At 48.3% G+C, this 14,763-nt stretch overlaps 1 protein-coding gene across 9 annotated transcripts in view; it reads right to left on the minus strand.

Moving 5' to 3' along the window:
• The window catches only part of Pcbp3 (poly(rC) binding protein 3), a 199,232-nt gene that overhangs the window by 52,786 nt on the left and 131,683 nt on the right, over positions 1-14,763 (minus strand). For all 9 annotated transcript variants that reach the window (XM_032888395.1, XM_032888393.1, XM_032888394.1 and 6 more), the window contains one exon: positions 12,692-12,824. In XM_032888395.1, the coding sequence (XP_032744286.1) occupies positions 12,692-12,701 (10 nt within the window). In that variant the 5' untranslated portion in view covers positions 12,702-12,824. The remainder of the gene's footprint in view (positions 1-12,691; positions 12,825-14,763) is intronic.

Below are 14,763 nucleotides of genomic sequence, written 5' to 3' on the forward strand. Positions count from 1 at the left end.
GTTCCTCATGTTGTGGTGACCCCCAACCATACAATTATTTTCCTTACTACTTCATAACTAATTTTGCTACTGCTAGGAGTCATAAATATCTGAGTTTTGATGGCCTTCTGTGACCCCAGTGAAAGGGTCATTCAACTCCAAAGGGGTCTCGACCCACAGGTTGAGAACACACTGGCCTAGACAGAAGTGATAATAATTTAAACTAAATGGCAACATGTAAGCTAATGCTACACGATGCCTTTGTGAAGTTTATTCTTGGGGTGGACCGGCAATAGAGGATCAGGTTTCCTGCTCACGTGACCAATACAGAAGAAACCCAGTAGCCACATAAACTTTAGTGTGCAATGTCAAACCCTGACAGATGTTTGCCCAGTGCTGGGCACTGTCCCCACCACACCTGGGTGAGGAATGCAGCCGGGGCGGCTAGGAAAGTGACACACACAGAAGAAAGGATATGGGTACTGACAGGACACTCATCCGGCAGAGTGGAGCTCACACAGATAATGGAAAATTACTGATATAAGTCACAGTATCGCTGACCAGATCAAACTGGAGGGCAGAGCCCGAAGCAGGTCTAAGTCGGGTGGAGATATTTCACTAATGCACAAATGGCCTGCACCACGTGCCTGGCTTTAAATCTGTGTCCGTGTCATTATTTTTTACTGGTGGTGGGTGGTGAACGCCAAGAACTCCAAATTCTGGCTATTATCAAAACAAAGGACCACAGGTAGTAAGAGTGTAGGAATCAAGGAAGCTTTTTAAAATGTATCTAATGAAGGAGAAGATGCTGCCTGCCTGAGAAGCAGGAAATGAGATCTTTAAGGAAAAATAAATGCTAACCAGCCATGGAAGGGAGAGCTATCGGAAGAGTCCACAGCAGCTTGTGGGGTCTCTGAACTGGGCCACAGAGGATGAGAACCCCACCCTTATCACCACCTCACTGACTCCTTTAAGACCCGAGCAATGTGCTAGGTTGGGCAAGGAGACATCGGAGGTGACATGTAGATGCTAGGCAGTCTCGCTGCTGCCTGATGAAACAAATGTTCGTTGTGCCCAGCGCTATGTGCTCGCCTACCATTGTGTCGCAAGGGCTCTGTTCCAAGATGGCCTCTGGGTCCCTCCCATTTCCAATGCAATGCTACTCCTGAGGCAGGAAGTATGGCTGCCCTTCCTGAAGGAAACTACAGGGGAACACATGGAAGCCTTTGTTAAATCCTAGACATGCGCACTGAAACCTAACCTGGATGTGCTGCTGCCCCATAGCTACTGGAGGGAAGTCGGGAGCAGCCTTTTTGACCATGGCACATTCTGTGCCCAAGTGGCCCAGCAAGAACAGAGAAATAATCATTCTGCCTTGTGGTGGCCCACTGCTCGCTCTACTAAGAAAGGGGTCTTCCTCTTAGTTGAGGAGCTTCTGTATACAGGAGGCATGACAGGGCAGGGCACATGTGACAAAGTACCAAGTCCAGGGACGGAAATGTCCTGCCCACCTCTGCACCATGCAATGCAGACTTTCCTGAACCCTGCCTAAAAAGCTTCTTCAAAGAAAGTAGAGAACCGTAGGTGCCAAGAGGCCGACTCTCCTGTCCTAAGACACAGCTCAGTCAGTCTCATGGGAGAGCACAGTGGGAAAAGAAGCTGACAGATAGATCACTGCCTGTTTAATGCATGGGTGAGGACAAGGGCAAAGGAAGCTTGTCCGTGGCGGGCAGTCTGGTGACCCACCTGACAGTGGCTGGCACAGGGCTATCAACCCCATGAGGAAGGGAATTAACGCTGTAGGCCAGGGCTTCTGGAAGGCCGGCTCTCCTCAGGCTGTGGGCAGCGTGAACAGCAGGCACCAAGATCACAAAGATCTCCATGGAGGTCAAAGGGGGGCAGGGGAAAAACACAGCTCCTAGTTTTCCTAGGAGGGTGCTCATGATAAGGCCTTGGGGCCACAACCATTAATGATTTAAAAACCCTCATTCATCAACACAGACAAAAATCATTGATCATGATTAACCCCATAGGGAAAAACAAGCAAATTAGCTAGATAGGTCATCACTTTGTGTCACAAGGTCTGGGCAATCATATCTCACTGTTGTCCTGCCAAATGCATAGTACTTCCGATAAAATAAATCAGAAAACATAAGTGAGACCATTAAGAATCTTCCAAATGAAATCTTTTTAAAAAAAAAAAGGAGAAGGATGAAAGGCTGAAGTGAAAGTAAGATTATAAACAAATGATGACGAGGAGGAGTAAACTGTAAAGCGCACAGAAACAAGAGGACAGAAACAATAATGCAAAGTAAAGGAAAAACGCACGATAAACACATCGGAGAGATAAAATATAAAAGGAAATTCAGACAAATCTGAAACAACAAAACAAGTACAGAAAAAAAAAAAAACTAAAGAGAAAACTGAAGCTTGGAGTGTGACTGAAGGCTTTACAGGATCAAACTAAGGCTCTAAGCCCCAGCGAGCCAACGGCTGGCCTCTCAGCAGCACTGCTCTGAAACCGTCTCCCTGAACCCAGGGGAAAGCGGATACGAGCCAAGCCCACGAGGGCTGAAATCCACAGGCAAGAGGCTTGGTGCCTGGAGCCAGAGCTTACAGTCATGAGAGTCCCTACAACCCTACCTCCCACTCACAGAGTCCTGCACCAGTCTCATGGTTGCCAAGGACCTGCATGCGCGTGCACGGACAACAGTATCCTGGAGGTGTCACCTTGTCCATGTGCCTCAGGGCATCTGCTGGGCTCTGGCAGTGTCCAGGCTGGGCTGACTCAGTAGGGAACTGTGCAAAGGCAGCTCAAGGATTCAGCCTCCGGGCCTCGTGACAGCCCTGAGCTGCCCTGCTTCCCGCATGCAGCTCAGGATTAGATTTAATCCCCGGGACAGCAGTGCCCCAGAGGTGCTCTGGCTTCAATCCGCTCATGGCCTAATCCCCAAAGCCTCACTCACTGCTGCCGTTTTAATTTATTTCGGATGCATTTGGCTTGGCTTTTTTTTTTTTTTTTTAAATGTCAGTGTATGTGACAGACAAGGAAATAGATGCGGAGATGAAAATTCAATTCTGTATTCACTGGCCAAAATATAAATGTAGACTTAAAAACTGCATAAGCAAAAATAAGGTTCGAAGCCCCACGCTGGGTACCTAGGTTCTTAAAGTGAAAACTACCGGATTCCATCAGAAGGAGCTGGGTTCTGGAGGCCGCTAAAGCATCGTGTTACTGAGCAAGATCGAAAGGAGACCCCATATGGTCCCCACTAGAAGCAATGAGGCAGGGAGCTCTGTAATCAACTCTGGCTCACTTCCTGGCCTGTCCTCTCTTCCTAATGCCATAGGCTGAAGGGATTGTTCATGGGACGCAGCCCCAAGGAGCAGTCAGAAACGATGCCCAATCAGTGCAGGGATATTGGGACCCTTGGGGTGTTGCAGCTGTACACCTGGGAGGCCATTGCTAGGCTGATATCGTTCCTGGGATAGGCCAACAGCAGTGACTGAAGCCCAAACACACTTTTCTAGTTGTGCAGAGCGTAATATGTGGCCGTCATATTAGAGTCTTCTTTAAAGCCTACAGAAATGTCAGCAGAACTACTCTGGAAGATACTCCAGCTCGCCACACACCATACGTCCCAGTTGCTGGGCTTTGCCTAGGCCTGGCTTGTGTAAGTGCAACACTGTATACGTGCCTGGGACTTACACTTTAGGTGCAGATACAATCATGACACAAATACGAAGCAGGATAGCTCAAATGTCACCCAGCACTTACCATACCAAACTAATTTGTAACCTAGAACAGTCACATCCAAACCACTGCCAGGCAGCCACCGACGGCTCTCAGGTAGCACTGGAGTATTCTGCAGGATTCCTGTCCCCTCCAGGTCTGGCCTTTTTGACACTGAGACTCACCCATGCTGCTGTGTAACAGGTATGTGTCTCAGTTGTCACAGATCTTATTGAGAGACAGAACGCCACAGCATGACCACCGGCACAAGGTTGCTGTGTCTCCTACTGATGGTGTCGGCAGTCTCTTGTCTGGGCCAGAGAAAAAAGCCACTGTGGCCTGGAGGCTGAGTCTCCACGGGGCCGAACTCACTTCACCCAAGTTTCACATGTCCTGACTGTGAGAATTAAAGGTCTTCCTTACATTTATTTATTTTGCTTTTTTTTTCCTTTAAAGATTTATTTTATGTATGTGAGTACACTGCCACTGTCCTCAGACACACCAGAAGAGGGCAACCATTACAGATGGTTGTGAGCCACCATGTGGTTGCTGGGAATTGAACTCAGAACCTCTAGAAGAGCAGCCAGTGCTCTAACCACTAAGCCATCTCTCCAGCCTCTATTTATTTTTAATAAACTATAACGTGACAAACATTCAAGACATTGATATCTCTGCGCAATATGGTTTAATAAGAGAAAAGACCTGGCTTGTAGCAAAAACCGTAGGACCAAAGGGTGTTTACACTAACATGCTGGCGGGCTTGACCAGCCGCGTTCTATAAGGCAGTGCAGGGCGCACCTGAGCAAACCTGCAGGGCGAGCGGGCAGGCTGCCATCCCAACTCCTGCACACAAAGCTGTCTGTGAGTTCATTCCCACTGTGCACTCCCTAAGAACTGCACTGTCTGTCTGTCTGTCTGCTTGCTATGGTTCTGTGCTTCTCTGTAGCATTACTGCATTTTGAAAGATGCTACCAAAAGCTGGCAGTGTTCCCGCACTCCACCACTCACTCATGCCTTCTGGGGGCAGGGGTCGCCTACGATGCCTCTTCAAAAGGACATACAGGACACATAAAATTTCTCTGCCTGTAGTCAATTATTCTGTCCCGAAATTTGTGTCGAGTTTAAAATTTAAAAGGTAGATTTCTAATGGACACAATAGCATTTACCCACTAGCTTATTCGTTCTTACTGAGCTAAATGTCCTTTTGAGTATAGCAAAACCAAACTAGACATTCTCACCTGTCCCTGCCCTTTATTCCTAGGTGACATTTTGATTATTCTCCTGATAGTGCATGTGTGTGTGTGTGTGTGTGTGTGTGTGTGACACACAAATGGACATACATGTATATGTGCTCACAACCATGCACCCCTGGGGAAGCCAGAGACAACTTCAGATGGTGTTCCTATGGGCAACCCAGTTTGGTTTTTGAGACAAGTCTCTCAGAGGCCCAGACCTTACTAAGTACACTGGGCTGCTGGCCAGCGGGTTCCCAGGGAGCCACCTGTCTTTGTCCCTTCATATTGGAGCATTTATGCCTGGCTTTTTAATGTGGGCTCTAGGGACTGAATTCAGGTCCCATGAGTGCACACACAGACACACACACACACAGACACACACACACAGACACACACACACAGACACACACACACACACCAGTCGGGATAGCATGTTCTTAAACAGGGTTTTTTCCCTCTGTCCCCACAGTGTTATACCGACTATTCCCCACATCGGCATCCTACGATGGTTGTGCCTGTGCAGAGGAAGAGAGGGGAGGCAGGCAACTATCAAAGCCCAGCGATTTTACACCCTCGCACTTCTCAGCTTTGCCCTTGAATCCCAGCCCCAGACAGGCCCTTTGTTCAGTAAGCCCATCTGGCTAGAGACCTCACGCAGCCTCACAGCCCCCTCACCTCCCGAGGCTATCCCACTGAGTGGCCTTTGTACCTCCATCCAGTGGAGGTCCCTGAGTCAGCAGGGGTCACAGCTTCTTTCCTGCCCCAGCACTGGCCTTGGACTTATGCTGTAACTCTTGAGTTCTACTACATGGGTTCCTGATCTCTACAAGCCTCTGAACCCCTCGAAGGTGCAGATGGGGCCACCTGTGTCGTTTCCTATAGAAAGCTCTGGTGTACAACTGTAGCAATGTGACTTGGCCCCAAAGGCCCCATGGGATGGTCTGCTTGCACCTGACCATGAAACACTGGCAGTGTCCTCTGCTCTCCCAGATCTGTACTCGGGCAGACCCTCTGCACCCAACTCCAGCTGCCATACCAAGGCTTCTGAGAGCCAGAGTGGCCATTATACACGGCACCGGGAGGCCTGTCCTACCTGGCTCCAGACGCTCTAACTCCATTGATCTGAGGGGAGAGGGGGTGGGGGAATCAGCATCTCCACAGAGTCACTAGGGGATGCTGGGGGTGTGGAGGTCACACCTAGACAGCCAGAGACCCGTTCTGGGTTCTATGGAAGACCTACAACCTCGTCATGTGTAAGACACACTCTCACAATCCTCCCCTAAGGGGTCTAAAGCAGCAAGCGGCAATCACTCAATGCAGGCCTTCCGAGACTGGGCCCAGCTCTGCCCATTTCAGGGGACCTAAACATGAAGCCCCAATTCATGTGAACAGTGGAACTGTTCAGGCTGCTCCACAAGGCCACGGTGGTGTCAAATGTCAAGTGGACATTTTCACTCATTACTAATCACAAGCCTGGGGTGGAGATACTCGGCAGGCACCAGAAGCATGAACTTTTGGGGACCTCCTGATCCCAACTCTCAATACTGAGACATGAGTCCTCCGAGTTACCTACTGTCTGAAGCCTTATTCCATCAGAGTAAATATGTCTCATCGGGTGGCTCTGGCTGTACAGTGCTCTCCACTCCAAATCCTCCCCAGGTTTCTTTGCTCAGTGGTAGATGGTTTGTTGAGGGTTCTGGCCTATGATCAGGGCCCAGCTGTCCCCTGGAACATGGCATCCCTCTCATACAGAGAATGTGGGATGATGACTTGTTTCAAACACTAGGAGACCCAACTCTACAAGTGGCCCTTCAAGCTCCACATTGACCTCAGCTCAACACCATGAAGATGATGAGGGCAGTGTGGACAGGAAGGGCCATTCCAGTGTGTGTGTGTGTGTGTGTGTGTGTGTGTGTGTGTGTGCAGGGTAGGCGGTACAGGGAGGCACTCCAGCCTGTATTAGGGCTCGCTCTCCTCTGCACAGCACCACAGCACACAGCTCTATTGCTTCTGCATCGCTATATTTGTGTATCTTTCCTAATGGGTACAGCAAAATAAGGGCCATACAGCACCAGATCCCACAAGAGGGTTCCTTTCCAGAGGCAGGAGCTCTCATCTGAGAAATGACAGGTCACATTATAATCTGAAGTGTCACATGAACATGTATGGGTGTCACAGCTGTACACCTCTGCCTTTACATGCTACAGATGAGCGCTCATATTAAAAGCCTAGTTTCTGGGATACATGTTATGTACGGGAGGCACAAAGAAAGAGAGGGTGTTAAAACTGCATCGTGTGGGGGCTTTCTCCAGGCAACGGATTAACAGTCACAAATGTGGAGAAGGTTACACATTTCTATTCTGTCTTAGTCAAACAAGCAAAAATCCCACACAAACAAACCAAACTCTATGCTTCCTACAAAATTGGTATTCTTTAGAACAATGGTTCTCAACCTTCCTACTGCTGCGACCCTCTAATACAGCTCCTCAGATTGTGGTGACCCTCAAACCATAAAATTATTTTGTTGCTACTTCACAACTGCACTCTTTGCTACTGTTGTAAATCCTAGAGTAAATATCTGTACCATTGTAAATCCTAGTGTAAATATCTGATACGCGGAATGTCTGATGTGAGGTCCCCCAGAGGGCTCGCACTCCACAGGCTGAGAAGCACTGCTCTAGAATATCATATAGCATTCGCTCTGGGGCTGCAGGTCGATCATACAGGGAGTCCTTGCGAGCTTTGCTCACTACTGTGCCACACAATAGAGAGACAACAGTGTATAACCCAAAGTGCTCATGTGTATCCTCACGGGCCCCATACCTATGTTCCCTGGAGAACTACGTCAAGCACAGATTTCATCTGAAAGGAAAAATAAAATTCCTGGTAGAACATACTCACATTAAATTGCTACCCTTCTTATTCTGGTACACTATTTCGGAAGTATTTCCCTGTGTCTGACTATGGCGGACATAACCAGATCCCGCAAACACATACATGCTGCAGCTTGCTTGTCAAACATGCACACATAGGAACATCCTGAGCACACTTGAGCTCACTTACAAGACAGGCAAAAATGTGAAATGTTGTTATTTATAAGCGGTAAAATACATACTGATTTTTGCCAAGACTTAAAAACTATTACACACGCACACATGCTTGACCATGTGAGAATCATGTTCAATGACATGCCCTGCAATAGGAAAATTAGTAATTGCTCAAATAAATATTAAACTCCAAAATGTACACATTCCACTTATTTATAATATTATTAGTAATACTGTCGGTCTTTTGATATTGGGTTCTTATAATTGGACTTCATAGCGCTCTTACCCGTGGAAGCAAATAACTTTCCGAGTAATTTCGGAGGCTTATGTCTCCAACAAAGACAAGACTGAAGGATTTAGTGAGCCAGAGACCATGGCGTCCTTGTTCCTAAGGATGCTCATGCCAAGGGGAAAGGTTACATTCCTTTCCACAGCTGGTATTTATGACCCAGGAAACATCTAAGATACATAAGATTGTATGCTTGCTTATTATTAATGTTTTGTAAATAATGTCACCTCAATAGTAAAGATTAGAGTGGCATTAGTCCTCCCTAGAAAGCTACATTATGAAAGCAGAGGACCCAATATCTAAACGTCTAAAGCCGCTGGCACAGAAAACCCAACTCCACTCTTCCCACGGTCCAGCAGCTCTCTGTGAACCATTATGGCAGTGCCATTGGTACCTTCTCCCAGCGCATCGCATAGGTGACCTGGGCACGCTCCGCCACACCACCTGAAGACCTAAGCGAGGACTCAGTCAGTCTTAGCCACCTGTCCTCCTCTGGTGACTGCTCACCCAGGCCCACAGAATCCCCTTACCTCAGAACAAAGCAGCCCTGTGGGGTCAAGAGGATCAGGTTGGATGTGGGAACCAGACAGATGGTTACTCTCCCCGTTTAGAGAAGATGAAATGCTAACAGGGAAAAATTAGAGTGATGTTTTGTTCTCAACCGAAAGAGGCCACCCATCCCATTGGCCTGGGGTGGGAACCGCGTGACATCGCCCAGGCACATGTGACCTACTTTTCGCCCAGCTCCCCTTGTGCCCTTGGAGGGGCACCCAGCACTCGTGGCTGTCATTTCAATGGCTCCTGCCCCCAACAGGATGGAACACGCCAGTGTGCCTGCAGGACATAGGCACAGCAGCTCAGCCTGAAATGGGGAGGGGGCACTGGCTCGCACTAATCCCGTCATGGCTTTTCATATCAGACATTGTCACCGTGCTGACCATCTATGTACAGCACGGGCAGAAGCGTGTCTCTAGCCATTGACTGTCGGGCTGCCTTGGATTGACTGGAGACACACTTGCAAGTTCATAGAAAATTCCTCAGCAGCATTAAGTATTCAAAATGTCCCAGGCTGGAAATTCATGCCTTCCCCATTTTTAATTAATTCTAGTCAGCCCTGAGAAGCAAGCCTATGCACACACTCAGAAGCGGATGAGCATGCTAAGTCATTTGAGGTGGTCCAGATGTGGTCTGTGATATGCACAGGCAGGATGCAGGGACCAAGTCAGGACCCGTAGTAGGCTCAAGTACCGGAGATCTACATGGAGGGGTAGCATGCATATTGGCCACCATCAAACTGAGCAGTTCTCCTACCAAGCAGGAAGAGTTGCTATCCCATGCTACTTTGATATTAATATGTTAATTTTATCCCAGCAACTTATGTGAGACCAGAGGAGTCAATGACCAAAGCTCGAGCAAACATATATAAGGATATGGAGGAGCTATGGGTGTACTAGAAAGCGAGTTGGTCGCTGCGAGCACAGAAATTGCTTGTATCTCCTCGATGCTTACTACAGCATGGAAAAGAGAGAGGAGTCCTAAAGCCTCACCAAGCAAATGACACAATCAATGGACAGCCATGATAGAGGACTAATGTAACTGAGTGCTCTGCAGAGTGACCTCCAGCCTAGATCTGCAGTGTCAGGAGGTGAGCTGCCTAGGTTCCGTCACTGTGTCGTTAAACAGAACAGGACCAAACTCCCACATCTGTCCTCTTTTTTTTTGCATTAGTATTACACAGCAAATACTTCCCTATGTTAATGTATTTAGGCTTAAGTAACAGTACCGAGTTTCTGATATTTCACTGTATAAGTAAGATTTCAGTTACTCCACTTTATGTTTTAGTGTAAGACTATTATGGATCTACAATGGTTGAATGTGCCAGACATTTTGAGTTGGTAGACTGAGCAATGTTGTAATACTATTGGGGCAGATGGTTTTTCTCAAATATGTATGTTGAAGATCAATCTTCAGGCTAGGTGTGGAGGTGCACACCCAAAATCTAGCACTCAGGAGGCAAACAGCCAGATCCTGGGAGTTCAAGGCTAGCCTGGTGTACACCAAGTACCAGGTCAGCAAGAAATAGAGGGAGACTCTGCCTTTAAAAAAAAAAAAAAAAAAAAAAAAAAAAGGAGGAGGAGGAGGAGGAAGGGGAGGAAGAAGGAGGAAAGAAGAGGAGGAGGAGGAGGGGAGAGGAGGAGGAAGAGGAAGAAGAGAAAGAAGAGGAGGAAGAGGGAGGAGAAGGAGGAGAAGGAGGAGAAGGAGAAGAGGAAGAAGAAGAAGAAGAAATATAGCAAGACCAATCACTGTGGCAGTGTTCAGTACTGGGGTCTATGAAGGTGATTAACCTGTAGCCTGCTGATAATCGACATAACCCAACTAGTGTCTCACAAGAAGCTCAGGAAGAGTAGTCCTGTCCTCCTTGCCAAATGGTTCTCCTGTCACAAGGAAGCTCCATACCGGGAGTGGCTACATCCCTACCAGACATGAACAGACTTCCTGACACCTTTATCTTGGGCTCCCTGACCCTAGAACTGTAAGTGGTAGATTTATGTGGGTTATGACTTACCTAATCCTGGGAAAGGGTTTGTCTTGTGATCTCCCTGACATGTATATTTATAGCATATAACTTTTGGGTCGAAAATACATACATTATGTCAGGTATGCACTCCTGCAGTGCCAGCACTTAGCCTTACTGAACTCCCTGAACGGCCACTCATTCAGAGAACGCATGCCTGGGAAAAACCATGGACCTTCAAGGCCACGGCAAGTCCTAGAGGGATGTGCTGGGCAGTGCAGGGAGATGGATGGAGGAACCAGGTCCTTCAGGAGCTTGTCACAGATCTAAGGCCTCTCCAGTAGGGTGACCACTACCTTTTAGGATCCGTGTCCTCTGGATAGAGGTGGGAGAGGGAGCACTCCATCTTACCTGGGAATTAAGGTAGACAATAGCAGGAACCGAGCCAACCTGGGACATGGACCCAGAAGACACAGTATTGTAACTCTGACCTCCAGGCATACCAGGGACCTCAACATCTTGAAATCAGAGTTGTACATTTATTTAACATCGCCTCCTAGGAGGAGTGAAGAGCTCACCTGGTTCATAAGACCTACTACATCCCTTTCCTCCCCAAGTGTATGTAAGTATCTTCCCCATTAGTCGTGTGGAGTGGGGCTGGAGGAATAGGGAGAGTCTTCAGTGGGGTATAGCTAGCTGCCTACGCAGTTCTCCCGTGCTCCTGTAAGTAAGCTCTTGCCTATGCTGCTGTAAGTAACTCTAGTAAGTCAGCAGTGCCCTGACACACAGTTGGATAGGCTCCTCCCTTCGGTCTGTTATTGCCCTCTCTTTCTGGGATGAAGAAAATTAGGCTCTTCAGAAAAAGCCACCTGGCATAGGATAAGCTCCGCTTGCTCTCTCTTGATGCACCCACACCTGGGACCCTGATTCTGCGAAGTCTCTCCTACCTTAGCCAATAACTCACAACTCTACTGCCCAGCTTAGCCAGCAAGGGCCAGTCCATGAAGTTCTCTGGGGACTGGTAAGGTCCCAAAGTGGGGTGTAGGCCTAGGCAGAAGTACAGAGGAGGTAGCTTGGAGACTGTGCCCCCAAACATTTCTCCCACTCAACCAGAGTTGATTCCCCAAGAACTAAACTTCCAGTCAGGGGCTCTGTGGTTCCGCTATTACCTGCACACAGGGCCTAGGTGCATACCTGTCTCCACTATCTGTGAATTGAGACCCTTTATTGCTACACGGGTCCTTTCTAACAACTGGGAGCTCCTATGGGGCTTCAGATAAACATGCAGGTCTGGCTGCCGTGAGCTTATGGGAGGCACTGAAAGAAGAGAGAGAGCGACCTTGTGGCCTTACCTCTCTCACTGTCTTTTGGTTTCCAAAACTCATGGTGTTCATCCAAGTTGCAATGAGGAACAGAAGTCTTTAGTCACTGCCCAACCAGGGCGCTCCTGACCTTTCTGTTATCCACATCATCAGAGAGCATCACGAATGATGATGAGTAACCCGAAAAAATAATTCTTTCTACCATCATCAGCAAGCAGAAAATAGGAATAAAGCCCCATGGCAACCATCAGGGTTTTGGTACAGACTTCCGTTCTGCAGTCCCTAAACCTGTGCTTGCCTCGTGATTCCTGGTTGTTCAGGCCAACTCCAGGAGAGGGGTCCAGCCTGTGTGGGTAGCCTCTGGGGTGAACTGGGCCTGAGACTGTACACGCATAATTTGCTCACAGCTCTGGGGAAGAGTCCAAAGTATAGCCAGAACCTCAGGGCCCAGGAGAGTAGAACAGGACAAGAACAGAAGCATTGCCAACCTGTGCGTTCCTTAACGCTGAGACCGGCCTGGCTACCACCACGCCTGATGAACAAGCAGACAGAGGGCTTCAGGGCGACTCACCTTCCCCCATAGGCAGGCTCTATGGTTCAAAGCAGGTCCATAGATCCAAACGCTCAAGTGCAGTGTGGCTCAGAGCACCATCCACCAAAACTGGAGGTCTCTGGCAGGGCTGGCTTGGCTGGCGCTCACCTACCTGAAAGAGAAACACAGGTGACTATTGAGTTCTGAACTCCAGGGCCTCGACCATAGGACCGGCAGCTTTTCTTTTCTCTTTCAGTAGAGTCATTCAGACATTCAAATGTCTGAAATGGCCAAGTCTAAGGTCTATGTGGGGAGGATATGTACCAACGGGGACGACCCTGGGATGATGCCAGAAAAGATATTCATCTCACAACAGGCGTCCCGGAGGAGATGCTATACGGAATCACATGACTGACTGATCGGCTTATAATATTTACCATACATGTCTTCTACTTACAATGTTTAGCCCATGCCTTCTGCTTCTAAGATTTAGCATATGTATCTGCATAGATTTAGCATATGTATCTGCATAGGCACTGTTTAAAGACAGTTACTAGACACACTAAGTACACTGCTGACTTCCTCTGTTCACAGTCCACAAACGTAAGATCACCAGTGTCTTCGACTTCACCTTGCAGGGTTGCTGCTGGAGCCCCCTCCGCACGGCCTTCTCCTCTCCAGACTCACTGTAGCCTCAGCCCGCGCTTCCGCTTTCCACTCTGGGGATGCAGGTTTGGTGCCAACACCAGACATTTGATTTCCAGTCACGAGCCTCGTTTTGTCCTTATCTTCCTTGTGGTTTGTTACTCTGGTCTACGGGTACCTATCTATCGTGTGCACACATCATTCGTGGGGACACTTAATAGGCTTGCATGTAACAGTATTTTGTGCTTGGGCCTGTGAGATCAGCGCTCCAACAGGAATCACAGCCCAGGCTGTGTCTGCCCTGGCCAGCGTTGTCCAGCTGAGCCGCTGAGGGAGGCTCACCCACAGCATAAAGTTCCAAGGCAAAGAAGGAGAACACACTGATGTGCAAAGGGATCCATGCCAGCCAAGGTTGAAAGAGACCCACTCCACCATTCTTCGTGGGTCCTAGAGCTGGGAACACTGCTGCACAAATGTGGCACTGAGCTCCGAGTACCAGGGTATAGAGCTGGGCCCTGAAGTCAGTGTGTAGGAGACCAAGGTCACTTGAATGCGTATACAGTTCATGAACTAAGATAATATTTAAAAAGTTAAACAAGGGGGTAAGGAGATGCCTCAGTAGGTAAAGGGTCTGCTTTACAAACACAAAGACATGAATGAGTTCAGCCCCAAGCAGCTGAATATAATGCAAAATGCAGTGGCATACACTTATAATCCCAGAGCTGGGAAATCAGAGGCAGGAGGATTCCTGGGAGTTGCTGGTCCGCTAGCCTAGCCAGATTGGTAAGTTTCGATAGAAGACTCTCTTTAAAAAAATAGGATGGGGAGTAATCGAGGGACACATCTAATATCAATCTCTGACTTCCACACGCACATACATGGGTATACTTGCACATACAATTAACATGCACGCACATGCAAGCACATACACACATACACATTAAACAAACTAAGCTTTTTCCACCTGTCACCCCAGCATTAGGAAAGCCAATGCTGGAGGATCATAAGTTCAAGGCTAGCCTGCAACACATAGTGAGACCTTCACTTAGAACTCCAAGGGCTAGGGACATAAAGCAGTGCTAGATAGTTTGCCTGATGCCCACAAACCCCTGGGTTTGGTCTCCAGTACCATATATGGGGTCAAATAGAGGAACCAAAGGGCTCCTCTATTAACCATTGCATTACCTTGTCTTCGTCTTCACCCCCACCCCACCCTCAGAGCACGCCGTGGAGATTAAAAGGCACGGCCTATTTATCCCCACACTGAGAAACAGGAGCTGTGGAAGCGGGACTGGAACCTCTAAGTGGGTAACTGAGGTGACACAGGAAAGGAAGCTGAAGCTATGAGAGGTGAACACCACAGCACATGGCCCTGATCACGTGGCGTGCTCAGGTGTGCTGCAGGAACCATGGAACATCCCAAGAGTGACCGTGAAACCTTTGGGAGAGAATCCAGCCCAGGGAAC

The sequence above is a fragment of the Rattus rattus genome, chromosome 18, assembly GCF_011064425.1.
Source record: "Rattus rattus isolate New Zealand chromosome 18, Rrattus_CSIRO_v1, whole genome shotgun sequence".
NCBI lineage: Eukaryota > Metazoa > Chordata > Mammalia > Rodentia > Muridae > Rattus > Rattus rattus.